The sequence below is a fragment of the Mustelus asterias genome, chromosome 16, assembly GCF_964213995.1.
Source record: "Mustelus asterias chromosome 16, sMusAst1.hap1.1, whole genome shotgun sequence".
In the NCBI taxonomy this organism is placed as follows: domain Eukaryota; kingdom Metazoa; phylum Chordata; class Chondrichthyes; order Carcharhiniformes; family Triakidae; genus Mustelus; species Mustelus asterias.
Genome location: NC_135816.1, coordinates 39,745,106 through 39,770,141, shown reverse-complemented (window position 1 = coordinate 39,770,141; position 25,036 = coordinate 39,745,106). Strand labels below are relative to the sequence as shown.

At 38.3% G+C, this 25,036-nt stretch overlaps 1 protein-coding gene across 18 annotated transcripts in view; it reads left to right on the top strand.

Moving 5' to 3' along the window:
* Positions 1 to 25,036, top strand: part of ankhd1 (ankyrin repeat and KH domain containing 1) — a 180,094-nt gene that overhangs the window by 116,574 nt on the left and 38,484 nt on the right. For 12 of the 18 annotated variants that reach the window (XM_078230993.1, XM_078230991.1, XM_078230987.1 and 9 more), the window contains 8 exons: positions 2,277 to 3,017; positions 11,243 to 11,391; positions 12,972 to 13,083; positions 15,341 to 15,486; positions 18,376 to 18,518; positions 19,282 to 19,495; positions 23,245 to 23,420; positions 23,522 to 23,684. In XM_078230993.1, the coding sequence (XP_078087119.1) occupies positions 2,277 to 3,017; positions 11,243 to 11,391; positions 12,972 to 13,083; positions 15,341 to 15,486; positions 18,376 to 18,518; positions 19,282 to 19,495; positions 23,245 to 23,420; positions 23,522 to 23,684 (1,844 nt within the window). The remainder of the gene's footprint in view (positions 1 to 2,276; positions 3,018 to 11,242; positions 11,392 to 12,971; positions 13,084 to 15,340; positions 15,487 to 18,375; positions 18,519 to 19,281; positions 19,496 to 23,244; positions 23,421 to 23,521; positions 23,685 to 25,036) is intronic. The other 6 variants (XM_078231000.1, XM_078231002.1, XM_078231001.1 and 3 more) reach the window with 2 other exon arrangements.

Below are 25,036 nucleotides of genomic sequence, written 5' to 3'. Positions count from 1 at the left end.
TGGCCATACACACTGGTATTAGGTCTTACAAACCTCGTGTAAATAGGCATTGAGTGTCCTTGTTTACAAGTAGCTATTTAAAAATTTTTAAAAATCCCTTTTTTCAGGCAGCTGAATCTTGTGTGCTGTCCTGCTTTTTGCTTTAGCAATGATTAAAACTTAGCAAAAAAATGAGATTTAAAAGTTTTTGAGGATTTCTTTCTCCTGGAGCATACAAGAATAGTCAGTTAATGGATTGTTTTAAATTTCCAACAGACCGATATTTCTATGGGTTTTGAATTTGAGAACTAAGACCGAAGGCTTCAGTATCCTCCTTGTTTTCTTTGCTTTGTCGTTTGTAATATATTTTGGCTGTTTTCAGCCTGCTGTCAATATGTGCCTGCTCACTGTTGGTGCATTCTTCCTCCTCCTTACCCCACCAAAAAAAAATTGACACTGTGCATGTGTACTTTTCAGAAATTAGGATTATGAAGTATCTTTAATTTTTATTATTGACTAAAGATCTTTCATCTTGGGATAATTTTTAGTATGTTCAATTTTATGCCTTTTCTGAAGAGGATCGTTCATTCTAGGTTATAATTTAATGAGTTCAGGTTCCATCTGCAGTTTTGTCCATGTAGTGGCTCTCTCTCAGCATACATTTATGTTGTGCCTTTAGCTTAGCTAAAGCACCCAAGGTGCTTCACAGGAGCATTGTGAAAAAGAATTTGACAGTCAGGTAAGGAAATATATAGGGACAGATGATTTTTTTTTCAAAGCAATAGGTTTTAAGGAGCTTGTTAAAGGAGAAGGGAGAGAGGCAAAGAAGTTTAGGGAAGCAATTTCAGCCTGCAGCTCGAGGAATGGTGGAAAGATCAGAAACATAGATTGGAATTGGAGGATTGTAGGGTTAAAGGTGGTGCTGAGATGGGAACTGGTGAGGTCATTGAAGCATTCTATAACATATAAGAATTTTAAAATAGAGGTGTTGATGGACCAAGAAGCAATGTAGGACATTGAGCATGTGATGGGTGAAAGGGATAGATGTCGAGATGTGATATGGATAGATGTAGATATGTCAATACACTTTTAATTTGTGAGAGCTATTAAAGATGAGTTTAATCCTGCCCATACCCAATGTTCCAACGTTATCCAGTGACCCTTGTTGGGAAATAATGATCAGGAATGGCAACTCTGTCTATATTTCCTTGCCCTGGCCCTGAGATCATAGCCTTCCTGCTGTTCCAGCTGAGATCAACTAAAAGGCTATAAATTAAGCTTTCTTTGTTCAGTATCACCTGGAGTTTTATTGGATGAAACTATGGAATCATCGAGGGAAATTTACCTGTTGACTTGAAATGGCCTTTTGTGAAAAATTAATTTGAAATCCTTAAATATTTGCATATTCAAAGTTCATTAGCATCTCGTTCTTTGTGGTGTCAGCATATGGAGAATACTGAGAGGTTATAGTATTCAAAATACATGCATGATTTCTGTTGTACAATTCTTTAAAAAGAAATCTGGAGAAACATGGAACAATTTTTTGAAATGTTACATAAACCTGAATCAATTATTGTAATTATCCAATTGTTAATGTGATTTACCAAGTATAATTCAAAGTGAAAAATAGATTGGGGAATTTTAAGTATAACCATTGGAAAATTTTGGTCAAAGTTCCTTCAGATAGCCATTTTTAATTGCATCCTATAACATTTAGTCTAGATCTTTAACAGAAATGGTCCAAGTGTAAATGATCTAAATATGATTCAGAAAATTTGAATTTTTACAGTTGCATTATTTGGCAGCTTTTTCCAGTTGCCCTGTGAGCCACTTTTAAGTTCAATTCCGATAACTCTTGCTCCCAAATATTATAAACTTCAATAGATGTAGCATTCAAACATGGGAATGCATAATCGCTTAGGTTAGAATATTATTATAATACTTATTTTTAAAGATGTCTTAATGTTGGTCAGCCATCTTGCTATTTTTGTATTTCTGCCCTATATCCAAGCTTAACATTTTTTAGAAATACCATGAAGGAGATACTATTTAATGTAATTTTTTTCCTTTCCCTCTTCCTCTCTGACAAAAATAAACATGACATAATTTCAGATAACCCTACAAAAGTGATATCTGGAATACAAATACTTCATTAGATTGAACAAAGCAAATGTAGAATAGTTTATGTTCAGTGCTAGACTGAATAAAAGCCACAAAGTGGTGAAAAGTTTACACTGGTTTCACATGGGTAAGTAATTTTTGCATGGCATTTTTTCAAACATTTTTCGTGTGCTTAGGTACATCCAAGCAGAAGTCCAGTCCCCTGCAGGTAGCGGAACAGGATGTCCAGCCCTTCCACGAGTACCAGCCTTTAGAATGCATTGTGGAAGAGACGGAAGGCAAGCTGACAGAGCTGGGACAAAGAATTAACGCAATTGAGAAGGCACAATTGAAGTCACTAGAGTTGATTCAGGGAGACACTTTAACCAAAGACAAGATAGAAGAACTAAAAAAGAGCAGAGAAGAGCAAGTCCAGAAGAAGAAAAAGATTTTGAAAGAGCTGCAAAAAGTTGAAAGGGAATTGCAGCTGAAAACTCAGCAGCAGTTTACCAAAGAGTACTTGGAAGCCAAGGGTCAACAGCAGACACTTCAGCTCCAGCAACAACAGCAGCAATGCCCACAAGGAGGACTGTTCCCCCAGGTGGGGACTGGTGACTGTCTGCCAGAGGAAGACTTTTCAAAGTTGCCTCAGGTGGACACCATCTTGCACAGAGATGGCCAGCAGCAGCCACCTGCAACCCAAATGGGGTTTGTTCCTATCCAACCTTTAGCAACACAAGTGTCTCCAAACTTTACTAGTTCTGTTTATCCTATCACTAACGTACCTGATCTACAGCGAGTAATTGTGAACCAGCCTTTGTTAGGACAGGCACAACTTGCTGGACTTGGACAGGGACTCTTAGCTCAAGCACCTGATGGATTAATGGTTGCAACTCCAGCACAGACGCTAACTGACACTCTTGATGACATCATGGCAGGTGGGTTAAGAATTGGTCAACTTTACCTTTTACTTTTGCTCACATCTACTAGCTTTTAGGTACAAATGGACTTTTTGTTAGATCCATTGAGACACTGAACTATACATGTAACAGCACACTAATGCTTTAATCAAACTATTGCAATAGCAAGGCTGTTTAAGCCAACTGACTAATGCCATACCTTTCAAATAGTTCTTGATTTTTAAAATGCATATGCTGGAAGTGCAGAGAAGGTAATCATTATCTGAAAGAGAAAGTAAGACTAATGTTTTAACTATTCATCACAACTAAAGAGCCCTTTGAGAACTATATCTCAACTGTTAACTTTTTTCTATCAGATGCTTGTTAACTTGCTGTGCATTGTCAGCACTTTTTATTTCAAATTTCCAGATTTCATGTTCTTTATAATTTCTCATTGACATTTTTATCTCGTAAGATGAAAAATAAAGTGGGCTTGAAATCGCAGACATTAACTTGAAAATGCAATCAGTTTATTTTTGCTAAAAATTGACATGTTTTGTCATTCATGTATAAATGCATGGGGCAGGATCTCAATTTTGACTACCCTTCTGCCCCTTTGACCTTTTATGTGGTAATTTTTATTAACCATTGTCCTACAATAGTTTAATCCTCATGAAGTTGAAATTAAGAGTATCCTACAACTTGGACAGTTTTATTTTGTCACCGCAAAGCCAAGTGCCTCCGAGTAATGTAATCTGTGCCATATAGCTGCAGTTAAATTGGAATGAGTCTGGGATTCAACTTTGAATAAGAAACCACTCCAAGGAGGTTATTTCACACCTATGGCTTTGCACCAGCTTAAATCTGGCTGCCAAAAACTATTCCAGCCAACCACTAGCTTAAAAATATAGTATTTTATATTTTAGTATTATTCACTGGCTGTTTGTCTTATTTGTAGAGTGAACAGTGAAGCTCATTTACTCTATAATTGCAGGTACTGCCATTAAACAATATAAATGCAGCACTTCCATTAAAAGTTAATAAAAAACTATACATGTATTATAAACCAAAACTGAGCCTCCTGTTTCATATAAAGTTGACATTCTTCAAGAACTCTTGTAAGGTATTACCATCTTCCAATCCAAATGCTTTTCTCTGAAAAATATGATCTTAAATGAATCGATTCTAACTCTCACTTTTCTGAGTTATCCATTTTATAAAGGACTAAGCAACTGTGTAATTTTATAAAATGGACAAAACTTTAAAGCATTGTGTTTTATCAATCTGATCTTAGCCTTAAGAGTTTAAGGTAGTTTGTCATTTGATGGAAGATCTTGTTTGGAAATAACAATACAGTTGTTTTTTGTCAACTGTGGTGAATACTTTTAGTATTAAGACGTTGAATTACTTGGTGAAAATGTCAGAAGTTAGCCTATTTTTTCAGTAGTGGTGGTGTGCATAAGTATGAAAAATTTAATGTTTATGAAATTTTGCAGAAAGTAGATTGAAATCAACTTGATGCTAATTGAAATATTTAGGCCATATCTTCTAAATATCATGCTAATTTGAAGTGTCCAAGCAGAAAATAATGGAAATAAGTTATCACAGTGATATACTTTTCTAGTTTCATAAATGTGGTTCTCTAATATCTGATTATATTTGGTATTTGAAAAGATAGTGTCAAATTTCGATTCAAAATTCCAAATATTAGATATTATAAATGGATATTTTTGGAAAGCTGCTGAATAGTTTAGTCTTGAGGAATGCAGTTTGCTTCTCAGACTTAATTGGATTTTAGTTCTAAACAGCGCACAAGACTCAATCTTACTGAATTTTTGGTGAGATCTTAGTTGGCCGATGGTAGATGTTTGTAGTGTGTTTTTGTGCTATTGCTGCAATGGTAAATTATAATAGTGGCACCTAGTGGTGGTATGATGACACCCGAGGATTTTGTTCTAAATTTATTGCAAGCAAAATGTCTTTCACATCAGAATAAAAACGCAGCCAGTCACTGAGCAGAGTTAAGCCTAATCTCTTGTAATTTCATGTAGCTCTCTGCATGCTAAATGTATTGTGAATCTGTTAATTTGGGCCAAAGTTGAGAAAATGAGTTTAAATTCTAATTCTGCCAAATAAAAGACAATATCCTTTTAATATAAAAATATAGCTGAATTATGCTATTTGCAGCAACTTGGCATGGATACCAGTTACACGTCAAAAGTTTACTTTTTGCCCCTGCAAGAGGGGTGAGACTCCTGCAGCCCTCATGTGGAGGTGAGATTATCACTTTAAAGTATTTGTTCTCTTCCTTGCATTGTCCTGTACCATTCATTACCTGCTGATAGGAAAGCTGAAATCAGTAACTGCAAGTTGCACTAAATATTTTGGGTAGGTAAAGGAGAAGACAGAATGCAGTTCCTTTTTAATTGTTCTGATTAACTGGACTTGAAATTGAATTAAATTCAAAATGAATTAATCCCTTCTTCAAAATCTATAGTCTGCATTAAAACACTCCCAGATCAGGTATAGCACAATCCGATTAGAGTAAGCCTCCTATCGTCCTGTTTCTCAGCCTTAACCGCAGAAGAACACTCATTGCTTTTAACAGTGTGACACTTTCTATGCCACTGATCCAAGTTTCTTGGTGAGATTGCTAAACTTGGGTACAATTTTGTACTATGGTGCCTGTCCACTTGAATTTGGGTAGATGCTGCTTAAACTAATTTCACACCGGATCATTACTGCTAATTGCAAAGGAAAATTTTTCATCCCATCAGTCCGGAGCTGGATTTGAAGTCAGTTTCTAAATTTCAAAAGCTGAGATTTTATTCACTATTATCCCTCTTATCCCTCATTACTATTCAAGGGGCAAAATTAAATTAGCCAGTATTCTGGCACGTAATTGTTGTTTTTTTCCTGGAAAGTGCATGCTTTGATATAATTTCAGGTCAGAAGGTTCAGCTGTGATTATTCCCACCATACACACGCACTTGCAGAAAAAGACTTGCACATTCTGTCCAGGCTTCAGTACAAAGAATGGCCACTTAATTGAAAATTCAGGACTATTTGCCTGGTTTGGAGCAGTGGATAACATCCAGAATGGGAAGGATACTGAAGGTTGTTTAACTTGGGCAATTTGCGAGAGACTCCTTTTGATCAGACTTTCAATTCTGCAGGAGGGTAATTCCCTGGCAGTACTATCATAATTTGCAAAAGACAATATCAGTTACCCAAATATAATTAAGAGTTTTAATGCACTGACAAAGTGTGCTAGTAAAATAGTTTTTCTAATTCTTGCGCAAGAAGCAAATCGGTGCTCAGGCAGGCAGAATCTATTGATCCATTTCCGATCCTGGAATTCAAGAAAGTCTTGAGGCCTGTGGATCCCAAGTCGAAGATGATCTACTCCCCATCACCTGGCTAGAAAATTAAAAATTTTGAACACCAAAACAGATTATCTGGCCATTTGTCTTATTATTGTGTGGGGGAAGTTGTATGGATTGGCTGCTAAGTGTAGAAATAACTATTTTCAATATTTAGATCAATTTAGCTAACAACTTTTACACCCATTTTCTAAGAAAGATTGCGATGCAGCTCTTGTTTATCTTGCAACTCAATCCCCCGAGGTTAATCTTTTTTTACTATTCAGTTAAAAATTTATCGGTTTTTAATTAAATTTGTTTGCCTTTTTGGAAAGGATGATTAAGAAAAGTTTTTCCAGTTTGATATGCAATTTCTCAATAGTGCTAATAGCAGCAGCAGTTGTTTTTAAAAAAACAGTTTCTTTCTGCACTTTTACTTATACTGAAGACTCTACTGAAAAACATTCACAAAATTGAAACATTTTAATTTGGAAAAACTATGGGAAATATATTTTTCGAACCTCCTTTGTAACCATATTTTATTCAGGGTTTGCAAACAGCAATGGTATTATTTTCACTTGCACTATCTAGGTGTTTTGTAAATAAACCCTGTCTTTTGGCCATTTTTCTCACCAAATTGACCAGTTGTTAATCTCCCTGAGTGTAAGGAAATTTTATGCCCTTTTGTCCTCCTGGACTGGTATATCCAAATTTTCATTTGCTTTACTTTCACTATTGAGTTAAATATTTTATGCACATTTATTAAGTTTGTCCTGAGGATTGATTTTTTGAGGATGAAGAATCCTAGTTTATTGAGACATTCCTTTGAGCTTTTTTCCCTTTACCATTGGGGATCAGCCTTAACACTATCTCCAGGTTATGATGACTCACTTTTATGTGACAATGTCAAGTGTAGTAAATGAAGGAATTTTATACTTGGCTTGAATTCTGGAAATTTGAATTTAATTGATCCAGTATCCCATTGCTTTCGGTGTTTGTATTATTTGGACATAGTGAATGTTAAATTAACAATCCCCTTTCGATCTCTTTCAACTCATTCTTTTACTCCCCCAATGGTATGTTCTATACAACCTAGGGAGTACCATGTCTCTTCATTTCAGGTGTGAATTACTTTGCATTTGTCTTTATTGAGTTTCATTTTTCACTGATCATCATGGGTCCAAATTTTATTGAATTTTTTGTAACCTCTCAACTGCCTCGTTGCTTGGTGTCACCTGCAAACATTGCGATTGCATGTTTATGAGGAAAAGGAGGGATCCTGCTTTCAGCTCTAGCATACCATACTTTTCCCACTCTATTGTGATCTGACTCCCTTTAGCTAATTATTTCTTGTATCCAGTGGCTTAATTTGCAAAGGTGTTTTTCATGTAGTACTTTACTGGAGGCCTTTTGAAGTAGAGAACTCTGCCATATGCCTTTTCTTATATTCCCCTCCTCAGAGTTGGCAAATTTAGTTTGATGCAGAACAAAATTAGTTGAGAAAGGAAGGCCTCAAGTTTAGCTCTTGTTTTGTACTGAGTTCACTAATTTCAGCAAGGAAGCAATAATCTGTATAAGGCAGAATATACATCAGCCAGGATACTAACTCTAAAGTTTGAGTACCTTGTGGAAGTGCTCATCTGTACATGTGGAATGAATCTCTGATGGAGCTGAGCGGTGAAGCTCCACATGGTCGGGTATCCTGCTGTTTGTCATTGTCCATATTTGGTGAAGCATAACATTTTAGATGACATACTGGAGACTTAACATCCTGATAAAAGAAAGAACTTCAGCATGTGGAGCATTTTATTTTGGGAGAAAAGGGCTTCATAGCAATTGAATTACTTTTGAAGTGTAGGCAAATACAGTAGCCAATATTCAGACATAAAGACCCCACAAATAGCTAATGAGATAAATGACCAATTATCTTGCTTTTGGTGATTAAGTGCAGCATTATTAGCCAGTAATATTGTTTACATTAATCTGCATAAGAAGTGTGCATTTCATTTCATTTAAAAGGCAGCACCTCCAACGCGCGTGCGCGCGCACACGCACACAACATACACAGTGTGCAAGTTCTTGCTGCTTTTGGGATAAGTTATTTCTGCTGGGTCATTGCCCTGATTTGGACCTTCAATTGAATCTTCAAGCCTGACAAAAATGGTGATTATTGGCACATTGTTTGACCACCAAGAATATCACAATCAAGCCTACTGTCTATGCCAGGCACTTTTCCAGCAGATAGTGATCAGAAATGGTAAACTACTTGCTTTTTTCCCCTCAACTAAATAAATTATGTATTCTCTACCCCCACCCCGCCCAAACCTATGATATACACATGGATGCTGAGGTATAATTGTAGTGTCACCAGCAGGGATCTGCTTGGACTTTTAAGAATGAGATGAAAATTTGTACCTTTTGGTTTGTTTAGTTCAGTAAATGTTACATCTACCTACGGTCATTGGGAACTCATATTTTCAATATTTAAATTGCATTATTAAGTATTCATTTATTGGAATTGTCAGTCATTCAGTACAGAAGAGGCCCTTTGGCCCATTGAGCCGTCACTGACAAAATTACACTAAATTTACACTAATCTCACTTTCCAGCGCATGGCCTGTGGCCTTGAATGTTATGACATTTCAAGTGTTCATCCACATACTTTTTAAAGGTTGAAGCTTCCTGCCTCTACTATCCTCCCAGGCAGTGCATTCCAGAATCCCACCACCCTCCGGATGAAAAACCTTTTTCTCAAATCACCTCTAAACCTCTTGCCCCTCCAGTCTTCCCTGCCCTAAAGAAAACAACCTGAGCCTATCCAGCTTCTCCTCATAGCTGCATCCTATGCAACATTCTGGTGAATCTCCTCTGCACTCTCCAGTGCTACCACATCCTTCCTGTACTGAGGTGACCAGAACTGCACGCACTACAGCTGTGGCCTAACCAAAGTTTTGTACTGCTCAAACATAACCTCCCCACTCTTATAATCTTATGCTACGACTGATAACGGCAAGTGTCTTGTATGCGGCCTTAACTACCCTATTAACCTGTCTTGCTGCCTTCAGGGATCTGTGTCTTTCCTATCACATGGAAAATTACAAGTTGAGTCGCACTTATTTTGCACTTAAGTTTTGTGTAGTTGTAGAGATGGTTGTCAGAGTTTTGGATTGGGTCGCCAGACCACCTTCAGGAATTATATATGGCATTGGGACAGCAACTGGAAATTTCAACAATTGCATATTGCACCTAAGAATTGTATAAATCAGGCTGCTTTAGTTGGACTTTTATTTTCAGGTGAGTTGGAGGAAATAAGAGAGAATTTTCCCGTCCAAACAATATTTCCATCTGAGTAAAACTGCCATCAAAAAATTCTTGTAATTTTTTCATCCCAGTGGTCTGAAAAGTAACTGCAATTTTTGTTCCTCAATGGTATGAATTAATTCAACAACTGGAGAAAACTACAACATCTGAACCTTGCCATCCCTAATGTACCACCTTTTATAAGATTGTAAATGGGTACATTTGATCTCGAGGCAACTAAGTCATAAAAATGAGCTGGAGATTGTGGCCTATGAACAAAATTTGATTAACAGGCCTAATCAACAAAAAAATGACACACCTTTCCATCGTTCTACCCATCCTAATGTCAAACATTTTTTTTCTAAGATCAGATTTATTAAGTTATAAAACAGTTTGTGAGAAGTTGGGGCAAAGTGGAGGAGCCCCTCACTCTGACTCATGTCATCCCTGATGGCGCAATGGAAAAGATCTGGCATCCCTGAAATCTGTCACAACTGTAAAAATTCGACCCCATGCCTATATTCCTGTGGAGCAGAGACAATTTGTAGCAGATTTTACCTAGTTCCCATTGATATATACCACTCAGACTCTTGGGAATCCAGCATTAAGTGTTCTTACTCAGTCGTCAAGAAGGGATGAAATCAACTTGAAGGAGTCAGGCCACCATCTTGTACATTGTTTCCAAATGGAAAGGGACCTGTTCACTAAAAATTTTCAGTGGGAGCTTTTTGTGTTAACAATTCTCAACAAAAGTTATAAAGTGAATTTTGGCATTTGAATGGACTCCAGGATAATTAGATGGTTGCACAAAATGAACTAATTTGGGGTTTCCTTGCATGAAACCACCTAGATCCTCTAAATTTGTTTCCAGTTTAGAGCACTTGTTTACAGGGCAGTGAATACTCTAATTGTTTCAATTGCAGCAGTTGTAAAGACCATTTGACTGACACTTTCCTTTGTGATTGTGATTTTTAAAAAAATAGTGTTTGACTTTTCAACTTAACCAAAGAAGAGACCTAGAACTGAACAATTATTGTAGAACTTATGGAAGTTTTTATTAGATTATTAATATTCTTTATTTTCATCGTGCAAATTCTGTTGACATGCATTCAACTTTTTTGCTTCATAATTTGAAAGTTCCCAGATTTTCATGTTAGAAACTTGCTGGTTATTTCAGGAGCAAGGTTAAAAAAGTGCCATCCCTGACAGAACCTGGGTCATAGTTCGAAATCGTTAAACATCTTGAATGGAGGTTCTTCAATTTTCTGCAGTTTCTAAATATGTTGCCTCTTCATTTAGGCATGTTATGCGATACTGTTTTGTAAAATACTGGCACAATAATGGAATAGCCTTCTGAGGCACTGTTGGCCTATGTTCAATTTTTGTTGAACACTTTCAATATTACATTTTAAACAGGATGACATTGAGTCTTATTTCTTAATTATTCAATTCTAGTTTATATTTGTAAAATGCTGAAAGTGGCACTGCTACAAATTATGTTCTCACTTTCCAGAATGTGCTTGGTCTTTGGTTGCATGCATCTAGCAAAGCTCTATAGCTCTTTCTCATTTTGAGGAAATGACAACTGATTTTGTTTTGCAGCAGTGAGTAGTAGAATGCCTTCTGGACCGAATCCTCCTTCCCACACTACAACACCCCCTACTCCTCAGCCTCGTACTCAAACTCCCAGTCCAGTTGTTTCTCCTTCATCAATGCTGCCTCTCTATCCTTCAGTTGAAATTGACGCGCAGGTAAACAATCCGTAAACATGTTAATACACCGGGCAATAGTAAAATCAAATGTTTTGAGCATTTTATGAACAATATATACAGTATTTTAAATGCAGTTGTTGATGCTTGAGATGCTAAGATTTGGATGGCTATTTTACAAAATGAGCATGTCTTACGATTATGGCCAAATATCAGTAATAGGGAAAATGCTCAAATCGTATTAGGTGCATGATATTGGGGCATTTAGAAAATCTCAACATGAATGCTCAGAGCCTTCACCGAGTTATGAAAGGGAAATTGTGTTTGACAAATTTCTATTTTTGAGGATGTAGCTAGTAGGGTGGGTGAGGGGGAAGTGATAGATGTAGCGTATTTGATTTTTCTTTCCAATAAGATGCCACGCAAGAGTTATTACACAAAACTGGGGCTTGGGGGTAATTTATTAGCACAGATTGAGGAATGGTTAACCAACAGAGTGTAGAGTAGGAGTACTTGGGTTATTTTTGGATTGGCAGGCAGTAAGTAACTAGTAGAGCATAAGAAGAATCAGTGCTTGGGCCTCAGCTATTTACAATTTATATCAGTGACATAAGTGTACTGCATCCAATTTTGCTGCTGATGGGAAAATGGGCTGTGATGAGAATAAGAGACTGCTAAAGGATTTAGAGAGATTAAATGTGCAACAATATGGTTGATGGAGTACAATGTGGAGAAATGTAAAATTATCCAATTTGGTTGGAATAATAAAACCAATTTTAAAAAAAATTGAAATACTTTTCAGAGGGATCTGGATGTCCTTGTACATGAACCACAAAGTTAATGTGCGTGTACAGCAAGTGATTAGGAAAGAAAATGGCATGTTAGACTTGAAAGAATTGAACTTTAATGCTGAAGAAGTCTTTACTGCACTTGTGTATAGGGCCTTGATGAGATACCTGGACCTTTTTTTGTGCAGCTTTTAGTCTCCTATCCAAGGAAAGATATACTTACCTTGAAGTGAGTACAACAAAGATTCACTGGACTGATCCCTGTAATGAGGGGATTCTGCTTGGAAGGAAGATTGAGTAGACTAGGCCTATATTCCCTCGAGTGTAGGAGGATAAGAGGTGATCCAAATAAACACAAAATTCTCAAGGGACATGATAAAATAGATGTTGGGAGGATGTTTCCCCTTGTTGGAGTGACTAGAACTAGGGGTCACAAACTTCGAATGACCAGTCAACCCTTTATGACTGAGATGAGAAATTTTCTTCACCGAGTGCTGTGAACCTTTTATAATTCTTTATAAGAGATCTGTGAATTCTTAGTCATAGAATATATTTAAGTCAGAGATCATCAGATTCTTAGATACTTGAGGAATCGAGGGATATGAGGATTGTGCTGGAAGATGTGACTTGAGACAGAAGATCAGTTATGATACTGAATGACAGAGCAATCTTGGTGGGACCCAATAGCTCACTACTCCAATTTCTTGCATTTTATGCATATTAATGACTCTTATAAATATTACTGCTTTCTTTTGAGTGTATGATTGTGGGGCTGCTTCTACATTATATAGTTGATTGAACCTTCATTGAACAATGTCCTTTCTTTCTACGTAGACTGAGAGTAACCACGATACTGCATTAACATTGGCTTGTGCTGGGGGACACGAAGAACTTGTTTCAGTTTTAATAGCTCGTGGTGCTAACATTGAACATCGGGATAAAAAAGGTATGCATTGATTTGCCACTTAGATCAGCTTTCATTTAATGGAGTGACTTAAGACAAGATCTTAAAGCTGCCGAGTTCAGTAGTGAGTATACTTTTGTAAGTATACATGCAGTCCAGCATAATGGGGAATCTTATTCTTGGATAGTGTTGAGAAATAATGTATTGATTGCTTATTGCACAATTTACGAGGATAAACCTGGTTGATTTGCACAGGTATCATTATATCAGCTGAATGCAGCTCCATTTATCAGGAAGATTCTTTTCCTTCTGATTTAACCATCTTTCTGTTTTTTCCTCTGCTTGAAAAATTCTTAATTATTTTTATGATTACTCCTTGGGATATGAACCCGATTGTCATCAAGAAGGTGGCGGTGGTGAACCACCATCTTGAACCACTGCAGTCCATGTAGTGTAGGTACACCCACAATTCTTCTTGTCCTGTAGAAGTTTAATACCTGAATGGCTTGCTATGTCATTTGAGTGCATTCAGGAATCAACCATATTACTGTGGGGTTGCATGTTTACTAGACCAGGTAAGGATGGCCGATGTCCTCCACTGACATTAATGAACCAGGTGTGTTTTTAACAAGAATCCCAGTAATTTCATGATCATTATCAATAAGACTATTTTATTCCAGATTTATTAATTAATTGAATTTAAATTCCTCAGCTGTCATGGTGGGATTTGTACCTGACAGTCCAGAGCAGTAGTCCAGGAGCCTGGATTACTTGTCCAGTAACATTACTATTAAGCTACTGTCCCCTTGTGTAACTTAATTTTGTGTAATTGGGATGTTCATTTGGAGGATGAAATCCATGGTCATGTTTTGAAGCTATGAATCTGACCACCGTACTTTCCATACCAGGAAATGCATATAGGCCAAATTTGCGCACAGTTGGATATCTTTGGTCAAATGGTTTGCATCCATGCTATAAACTGATTCATACTGGTGTCTATATTCAACGTTATTTTCTTTCCAACAAAAACAGAAAATGCTGGCAAATCTCAGCAGGTCTGTGGAAAGAGAACATAGCTAACATTTTGAATCTGGGTTACTCTTTGTCAGAGCTGAAGGCAGTTGGAAATAGGATGAGATTTATACTGTTGAGGGGGATTGAAAATAGGAAAAGATTTATTTTCTTTCCACCTTACTTAATCTCACCATTTAATCATATTCTATCCCTTTCTCCCTTCCCTATGAGCATGGAATTGCTTTTCAGGACTACACAGAATGAATTTTTTAATTCGCCAGTCAGTGGTCAGCAAACATGATGACTTCAGATATTCTGCATGTATTACTAAAGGCCATTGTCTCTGGAAGTAACCACCACTTTCTTTGGAAACAGCACTGGTGACTCATCTATATATAGTTTGGGGATTGGTTTGTTCCCTATGTTTCTAGTTTAAAATACTGTATCAATTCTATCTATATTGCACCTCATCCAACCTTTGAAACAGAGCGCCATTTTCATCATTGCACTGCTAAGCAAATCTTGGCATTGTGCTTTGGGAAGTCCAGAGTTTCTTATAACTAATTAGCTAGTTGATAAAATTTGCATTCAAGCTTCTCTTTGTATGGAGACTAACCAAGTGGATGAGTGTAAACTTCATTACTGATTGGCTGATGTGGATTATGGAATATTCTATATATTAATGAACAATTATAGGCAAAGTTCAAATGTGTATTTGAAATCACTAAGATTTCAGCATTTTCATTCAAACAAATTGGACATAATACATACATAATTTAGGGGCCAGCTCTGACGAAGAGTCTTCGTGAGTTGAAATATTGGCTCTATTCTTTCTGCACAGATGCTGTCAGACCTGCTGAGGTTTTCCAACATTTTTTTGTTAGGAGTCATTATTGTTCATTAACCTGCCCTTAATTAAGGCAAAAGTCAGCAAAATGCTGCTTCCCAGATTGAGATGACCAATGCAAGACATTGGACTATGTTATTTGCGCGCCTGGGTGTTGAATCTTGTGGAACATTTACTCTCAGAAATAATCTAATGACATCCAGAAGTTCTTTTTAGTCAAGAGAAAGTCAAAAGAGGATCAAAATGATAAAACAGGTCCTACAGCAACCCAGCAAAGATCTCTTGTCTATATTCACTTGGTGTTTTCCACCATGGGGATGCTAAAATCAAGAATTCAGAGTATAGATGCGATTTTATTGATTGCTCTAATGTCGCATGTTGATCATTATATTCATTTAAATTTAATCTGTTAACATGCTTGTCTGTCTATCTTGTTAGGTTTTACTCCACTTATTTTGGCTGCTACAGCTGGTCACGTTGGGGTTGTAGAAATTCTATTGGACAAAGGTGCAGATATTGAAGCACAATCTGAACGCACCAAGGATACGCCATTGTCATTGGCTTGTTCTGGAGGAAGACAAGAGGTGAAATACCTTTTTGTTAACTGTTCTGTAATGGTGGTTAAATAGAAGTATAACATGGCAGTGGTGTGGCTATTCCTTAATCCATTTTATTAATATATAGTCTGTAGTTTTTTAATGAAGGGACCACCAAGATTTTAAATTGGCTATTAAATTTCGAAAAGCATTCATTTGTCAGAAGTAGGACATTTCATTTGAGATTTTTTGTTAAGCTGACTAAAGCAGTGGATTTAGAATTAGTTACGTAGCCTTCGAGAAGACATTTGACAGTGTTCCTGATCGACTTGACTAAGTTTGAAGCCTATGGAATGATGGCAAATTATTGATCTGGTTAGGAAATTGGTTGAGCAGCAGGAAGCAGAGAGTCAGGATAATGGGCAGGTATTGTAATTTGCCGGATGATGTTAGGAGTGTGCTGCGTGGATCTTTGTTGAGGCTCAACCATTCACCATATTTTTAAATGACTTGGAAGATGGCATAGAGAACTACACGTCCAAATTTGCTGATGACACAAAGATGAGGAGTGTAGGTGGAAGCCTAACATTACAGAGATATTGATAGATTAAGTGGGCAAAACTGACATGGGTTTCAAGGCACATATGAAGCTTGTAAAAAGAAAAGAACAGGGCACTTGATAAATGTGAAATGTCCATCTACGTTGATCATTAAAATGTTGTGAACAGGCCAAGAAGAAAACCAAAAAGGCTAATAGAATGCTGGCCATTACATAGATCTCTAAAGGATGAGAATATAAGGAGGCAGAAGTTGTGCTTCAGTTATACAAAGCCCTGGTTAGACTACACCTGGAGTAATTAGAGCAGTTCTGGGCTATATTTGTCTTTGAAAGATTTGAGCCTACATTTATGAGAATGGTACTTGAACTCCAAGATTATGCACACTAGGGTTGATGGTCTTTGGAAATTAGAAATTGAAGGGATCATTTGATTGAATTTTCCATGAGATTAAGGGAAATGGGGTAGATGAAAACAAATTTTTGCTGGTTGGGAGTTTAGGACTTGGTGCCATGATCTTAAAAATTAGAGCCAGAACTTTCAGTAGTGAAATTAGAACATAGAACAATACAGCACAGAACAGGCCCTTCGGCCCACGATGTTGTGCCGAGCTTTGTCTGAAACCCAGATCAAGCTATTTCCTCCCTATCATCCCAAAGTACTCCATGTGCCTATCCAATAGCTTCTTAAATGTTACTGAAGTTTCTGACTCCACTATCCCTGCAGCCAGTCCATTCCACACCCCAACCACTCTGAGTAAAAAAAAAACACCTCGGACATCCTTCCTATATCTCCCACCATGAACCCTATAGTTATGCCCCCTAGTTACCGCTCCATTCACCCGAGGAAATAGTCTTTGAACGTTCATTCTATCTATCCCCCTCATCATCTTATAAACCTCTATCAAGTCTCCTCTCAACCTCCTCCGCTCCAAAGAGAAAAGCCCAAGTTCCCTCAACCTTTCCTCATAAGACCAAACCAGGCAGCATCCTGGTAAATCTCCTTTGCACTCTTTCCAGTGTCTCCACATCCTCCTTGTCGTGAGGTGACCAGAACTACACACAATATTCCAAATGTGGTCTCACCAAGGTCCTGTACAGTTGCAGCATAACCCCACGGCTCTTAAACTCAAACCCCCTGTTAATGAATGCCAACACACTATAGGCCTTCTTCACGGCTCTATCCACTTGAGTGGCAACCTTCAGAGATCTATGGATATGAACCCCAAGATCTCTCTGTTCCTCCACATTCTTCAGAACTCTACCTTTGACCCTGTAATCTACATTTAAATTTGTCCTACCAAAATGAATCACCTCGCATTTGTCAGGGTTAAACTCCATTTGCCATTTTTCAGCCCAGCTCTGCACCCTATCTATATCTCTTTGCAACCTACAACAGCCCTCTACCTCATCCACTACTCCACCAACCTTGGTGTCATCAGCAAATTTACTGACCCACCCTTCAGCCCCCTCCTCCAAGTCATTTATAAAAATGACAAATAGCAGAGGACCAAGCACTGATCCCTGTGGCACTCCACTGGTAACCGGTTTCCAGTCCGAAAATTTTCCATCCACCACCACCCTCTGTCTTCTGTTAGATAGCCAGTTACCTATCCAATCGGCCAAACTTCCCTCTATCCCACACATCCTTACTTTCTTCATAAGCCGACCGTGGGGGACTTTATCAAATGCCTTGCTAAAATCCATGTATATGACATCAACTGCACAACCTTCATCTACACACTTAGTTACCTCCTCAAACAAAAATTCTATCAAATTTGTGAGGCAAGACTTGCCCTTCACAAATCCGTGCTGACTATCCCGGATTAAGCTGCATCTTTCTAAATGGTCGTAATTAGGAAACATTTCTACACACACAGGTGCAAGTGTGAAATACTCTTTCACAAATAACAATTGATGTTCAGGTATAATTTGTGATAATTTTAAACTGCAATTGATAGATTTTTGTTATTCAGAGGTATAAAGGGATGTATAGAATTAATTCACAGATCAGCCATGATCTCATTGAATGAGCAAACAGGCTTGATGAGTTAAATGTCCCTTTGTTCCTAAATTCAGTAAGTTAATTCCCTTGCGTATATTTTACGTAGTTTCATCAAAGCATAGTTAGTGGTCTGTTGCAGCACTACTCATTGGTCAACCTTTGTCAGGGCATTAATAACAGAACAATACTAAATTTCAAAGCAAATAAAACTATAGAATTTAAATTTAGCATTTCATAAGAGCCTTGTCTGCGCAAAATCCTACTAAGTATGGAATTATCATTGCAGAATGATCATATAAGCAGTGGTTGATAAAGTTTTCATTATTTTCACTTCAAATCCATACCTGAAACTTATTTTGCATATTTCTTGATTTAGGTGGTGGAGCTGCTGTTGGCTCGTGGTGCGAACAAAGAGCATCGCAATGTTTCAGACTATACACCTCTCAGTCTTGCTGCCTCTGGTGGCTATGTTAACATCATAAAGATTCTTTTGAATGCTGGAGCAGAAATTAATTCCAGGTATTACACATGTTAAATGATTTCATGAAGATATAGGGAGAATACCCAGAAATGATCCATGTTGTCTTCTGACTGTCAACTAGATTCATTCCTGGCTCTTGTTCATTAGCCCTCATTTTGATGTTGATCTCTTATTTCAAGCTTACATCTCAACAGCATTGACCTCAATCCATCTATTCTTTCTTAACCATGCAAATGTTTTCCCCAATAATTAATAAAATGAACATCGCAGTATCTAGATTCAATAGGTCTGAATTTACTAAAGCATGCCTAGTTAGCAAGTTGTCTTATTTCTTAGAGCAAAATATTTTTGATCTTAAGTTGCTGGAAGTGCAAATTGGAAATTACCCCAGTGAGGACACTAGGGCACCTGGGGCCTTGGTGACCGACAGGACCAAAAATGTATCTCCTTAACCGATGAGATTCAAAGATTGAGAAATAAATAGTAAAGATTGGAGGAGGGCTAACTAGAGTGAGAGTGAATGAATTCAATGTCAGATCATATACAAAAGAAAATAAAGGTGAGAGAAATATTGGATTGAGTGTACAGGAGAAAGAGGTAGTTTTAAAAAAAAATTTTTTATAAACATATTTTTAAAATCAATAACCATTCACAGCCAGTAGGAATAAAACGACTCTCTTTCTCGCTAGTTAGAAACCACGTTCAGTCATTCCTTTGTGCAAATTTTGCTATATTGTCTGTATCACAATGTAATTTAAACAAAAACTTTGTAAAATTCATAAAATGTTTATTCTGTTGCAGGACGGGAAGCAAATTGGGAATTTCTCCTCTGATGTTAGCTGCTATGAATGGTCATGTGGCATCAGTGAAACTGTTGCTTGATATGGGCTCTGACATCAATGCCCAGATTGAGACCAATAGAAACACTGCCCTTACTCTGGCCTGTTTCCAAGGCCGAGCAGAAGTTGTCAGTTTGCTGTTGGATAGAAAGGCAAATGTTGAGCACAGAGCAAAGGTTCGTTAAATTTCTTTTAACTATTAAAACATAACTGTGTAAAAGATCGCTCAGGTTTAAATGTAGATAGTGCTAAAAGAACAATGTTTTAGAAAAACATTTGACTTCAGTACTCCCCTCATTCATTTATTTGAACTACGTGCAGCACAGGTTAAACATATTAGAGTCATAGGGGTTTACAGCTTGGAAACAGGCCCTTCGGCCCAACTTGTCTATGCCGCTCTTTTTTTAAAATCCCGAAGCTAATCCCAATTGCCCGCATTTGACCCATACCCCTCTATACCCATCTTACCCATGTAACTATCTAAATGCTTTTTAAAAAACAAAATTGTACCCGCCTCTACTCCTACCTCTGGCAGCTTGTTCCAGACACTCACCACCCTCTGTGTGAAAAAATTGCCCCTCTGGACACTTTTGTATCTCTCCCCTTAAACCTCTGTCCTTTAGTTTTAGACTCCCCTACCTTTGGGAAAAGATATTGACTATCTATCTGATCTGTGCCCCTCATTATTTTATAGACCTCTCTAAGATCACCCCTCAGCCTCCTATGCTCCAGAGAAAAAAGTTCCAGTCTATCCAGCCTCTCCTTATAACTCAAATTATCAAGTCCCGGTAGCATCCTAGTAAATCTTTTCTGCACTCTTTCTAGTTTAATAATATCCTTTCTATAATAGGATGACCAGAACTGCACACAGTATTCCAAGTGTGGCCTTACTAATGTCTTGTACAACTCCTGTCTTCAATATTCGATGAAACCAAGCATGCTGAATGCCGCCTTCACCACTCTGTCCACCTGTGACTCCACTTTCAAGGAGCTATGAACCTGTACCCCTAGACCTCTTTGTTCTGCAACTCTCCCCAATGCCCTCCCATTAATTGCTTACTCATTTGATTAAAGTAGTTTCTTATTATTTTGGGAGTAACTGCAGTAATTTTGTGTATGCAATTCCCTCCCAGTGTTACGCTTTGTTTTATTACAATTATTATGTCACATTGTTTATGTTGCATTTGAATTTGCTTGTATAACCCATTAATTTTATCGCATTGGTAGTTTAGGCTTCCTCACTTGTGCTACTAGACCATTACATAGTTGTAGGATATGTAGTTACCTCTGGTTGAAGTGGATCACCGTCTTCTCAAGTTATAATTCCATATCTGCCTGTTTTTGTTAAGCATTCTGTGAAATTTTATTTTCCCACACTCCACTAGTCCTAATCCTCTTCTCATTTAAAGCTGGGGTCTCTAGCTGGCGTAGCAGGGAGAACACAAATCTTGTTTCTCAACAGTGCTAGAGGGAAGAAATTTGAAAATTAAGGAAAGCAAGCAGAAATGGAACAGGACTAAATGAAACTCTCAACAGAGGTGGGACAAAGAAGAAACCAGAACTAGAAGGAACACAAACTTGGAGTGAAACATAAAATAAAGTGGTACTTCAATATAAATGCCAAAAGTGGAGATAGTAATAACTTTCATTTATATAGCACCTTTAATGTAACAAAACCTCCACGCCACTTCACAGGAGCATTATAAATTCAAGTATGTCACTGAGTCGCATGCGATATTAGGTCAGGTGATCAAAAACCTGGTCAAAGAGAGGTTTAAGAAATGTCTTAGAGGAAAGCGGGAGGGAGAGATGTAAGGAGGGAGTGCCGTAGCTTGGGGTCTTGGCAACTTGGTAAAGTAATTATGATTGGGAATGTACAAGAGGTCAAAATTAAAGGAGCTCAGATATTATGAGGTTGTGGGATTGGAGGAGCAAAGTCATGGAGAGACTTAAAAACAAAGTTGAAATTTTGAAATCATGGTATTGCTTGACCAGGATCAGTGTAGGTTAATGAGCACATGGGCGATAGAGGAATGGGAGTTGCTTCGAGTTGAGACATGGGCAGCAGGGTTTAGGCTAACCCAAGTTTACAGAAGGTAGACCAGCCAGGAATATGTTGGAATAATTGAGCCTAGAGTTAAAACAGGCAAGGAGGTTTCAGCAGCTGATGAGCTGTGACAGGTGACGTTCATCGGTGGGAATAGATGGTTTTAGTCAATACGTGGTCAGAAACTCATCACTGGATCAAAAGTAATAAGGTTGTGAACAGAATTGCATAATCTTAAAATGTTGCCAAGGCGAGGGATAGAGTCAGTTGTTGAGAATGGAGTTTAGAATGGGGAATGAAAACAATGGCTTCTGTCTTCACAATGCTCAAGTTAGGGGAAATTTCTGCTTATCCAGTGCTAGATATCTGATCATTTAGCAACAATGAAGGTGCTGAGCGAATTAAAGCTGGATGCCGTTAGTGTAATGTGAATGTACACGTACCTCTGCTGCCAGTGCCTCCAGTTGCCAAGGCCCCAAGCTCTGGAACTCCTTCCCTGCACCTCTCCATCTCACTTTAAGACACTCCTTAAAATATATCTATTTACCAAGTTTTTGATCATCTAACCTAAATCTCATGGCTCAGTGACTTACTTTATTTTATAATGCTCCTGTGAAGTGCTACGGAGGTTTAATTGTGCTAAAGATGCAATAGGTTGTTGCTAATCCCACTCCTAGCTTTTATATTTTAAGTACAGCTCTAGTTTTGTTTAATGTTTTACTCCTGAGTACGCTGGATCAGAAGATAATCATCAGTGTGGACCTCGTGCCCAAGAAGGTCGAGAAGAGAGAGAAGGTGATAGAAATGTAGTACCAACAGTGGGAGGGTGCTGGAGAAGATGCGAGACAAAGTACCCATGGGTTGTTGGGCGGTTTTCCAAATGTCCCTGTCAAATTTTGTTCTTCTTAGTCCAGTTTTCACTTGGGTGGGATTGTTTTGAATTTTGTAAAGTCTGCACAAGCTGAAATTGTCTAAACTTCTCATGGAATGTTAGTAGGTAGTGGTTAAGTGACCCAATCTGGACGGATTTAACTCTACCTTTAATTCAAAGTCATACACTCCGCCCTTCATATTTTCATTAGAAATGTGGACGTAAGAATTTAGTGCTGAAGAACTTTCACTGGGTGTGACAAGTTTACATCGGCAGTTTTCAATAAACTTGTGTACAAAGTAATCTATAAAAGGAAAAGCTGAAAAGGTTTGCCTATTTGTACGTATCCTGCTTGAACATTGCATATTAATAAATATCTTCGGTTAACAAACTCCAATGAAACACTGAAGAAATGCTGCATCATTTGAAGTGCCGTTTTTCATCTGTAATACTAGAGTCCTGTCCGCTACTTCCGGTGGATGTTAACAATCAATCGTATGGCACTACTCAGAAGATAATCGGGGGTTCTGGTGCTTGGCCAAAATTCCTTTCTGATTCAACACTATGTAAATAAGTAAATTGATCATTTATCTTACAGCTTGTGGAATGTTGCTATTGTAGAATGTCTGCTGTGCTTGTCTACAAGTCACAAAACTTGAAGCACCAAGTGTGAATTATTTAAGGTGGTAGATTTAATGACTATACAAATGGATGTTTTTAAGGCTTCTAGGATAGGATCACATGCATTCTATTTTGTGAAACATGTTAAATATTTAGGGGTTATTCTAAAATCCTTCACACTGTGGATAGAGTCGTAGAATCCCTACAGTGCAGAAGGTCGTCATTCGGCCCATCGAGCCTGCGCCAATAACAATCTCTCACGGGCCCTATCCGTGTAACCCAACATATTTACTAATCTCTCCGAAACTAGGGTCAATTTAGCATGGTCCATCAACCTAACCTGCACATCTTTGGATAAATGAGCAATTTTATCTGTTTCTATTTAGACTGGTCTTACACCCTTAATGGAAGCTGCCTCTGGAGGATATGCTGAGGTGGGGAGGGTTCTGCTTGACAAAGGTGCTGATGTCAATGCACCACCTGTGCCTTCATCACGTGATACAGCTTTAACCATTGCAGCAGATAAAGGTCACTATAAATTTTGCGAACTGCTAATAAACAGGTATTTCATTTTGAATATATTTTACGTAAATGAATCCCTAATGATTTTAAAATCCTGTAATGTAGAGTCAAAAATCATTGATTTTTGTTTGAATTATGCAGAGGGGCACACATCGATGTTCGCAACAAGAAAGGTAACACACCTTTATGGCTAGCAGCAAATGGTGGGCATTTTGATGTGGTCCAATTATTGGTGCAGGCTGGCGCTGATGTGGATGCAGCAGACAACAGGAAAATCACACCTCTGATGGCAGCTTTCCGCAAGGTAAGTTCTTGCCCCCCCCCCCCAATGTTTTGACTGTTTTGTAACACAAAAATGCATACATTAAGACCAACATGAGCACTTCAAAATGTTCTCTTGATGTCTCTGTAAAAATATGTTAATTAGAGTTATTTCTACAGTTTGGGGAGGGAGAGTTGTGAGGGTGGTCAGATTTCTTCTCCATGTTGAGTCTCCTTGCTACTGCTGTCTTTTTAAAAATTAATTTAGAGAATGTGGACGCTGCTGGCCACCCAGCATTTATTGCCCATCCCCAGTTGCCCTTAGGATGGTGGTGAGCCCCCTCCTTAAACCGCTGCAGTCCCTGAGGTGTAGGTACACCCGCGATGACTTTAGGGAGGAATTTCCAGGAATTTGACCCAGCGACAGTGAAGGAATGGCAAAATATTTCCAAGTCAGGGTGGTAAGTAACTTGGCGGAGAGCCTCCAGGTGATAGTGTTCCCAGGTATCTGCTACTCTTGTCCTTCTAGATAGTAGTGGTCATGGGTTTGGAAGGTGCTGCTAAAAGAATGTTGGTGAGTTCCTGCAGTGCAGCAGATGGTACACATGGATCCCATGTTCTTCAGTGGTAGAGGGATTGAATGTTTATGGAAGATGTAGCAATCATATGGGCTGCTTTGTCCTGGATGGTGTCAAGCTCCTTGCATGTTGTTGGAGCTGCACTCATCCAGGCAAGTTGCGAATATTCCAATACACTCTTGACTTGTACCTTGTAGAATTACCACTGGATTCCTAGCCTTTCACCTGCTCTAGTAGCCACAGTATTTGTATGACCAGTCCAGTTCAGTTTCTGGTCAATGGTAACACCCCCCAGGATGTTGTTCGTGGGGATTCAGGGATAGTAATGCCATTGAATGTCACGGGGTGATGGCTAGATCCTCTCTTGTTGGGGATGGTCATTGCCTGGTATGAATGTTACATGCCACTTCTCAGCCGAAGCCTGGATATTGTCCAAGTCTTGCTGCATTTGAACATGTACTTCAGTATCTGAGGAATGTGAATGATGCTGATCATTGTGCAGTCATCAGCAAACATCTCCACTTATGATGGAGAGAAGTATATTTATGAAACAGTTGAAGATGATTGGGCCCAGGACACTACCCTGAGGCGCTCCTGCAGTGATGCCCTGGAGCTTGATCTCCAATCACCACAACCACCTTCCTTTATGCCAGGTATGACTCCAAGCAGCAGAGTGTTTTCCTCCTGATTTCCATTGACTCCAGTTTTGCTAGAGTTCCTTGATGCCATACTCTGCTAGATGCTGCCCTGATGTCAAGGGCAGTCACTCAGCTTACAGCCTTGGTTCAAACATGGACAAAAGAGCGGAATGCCAGTG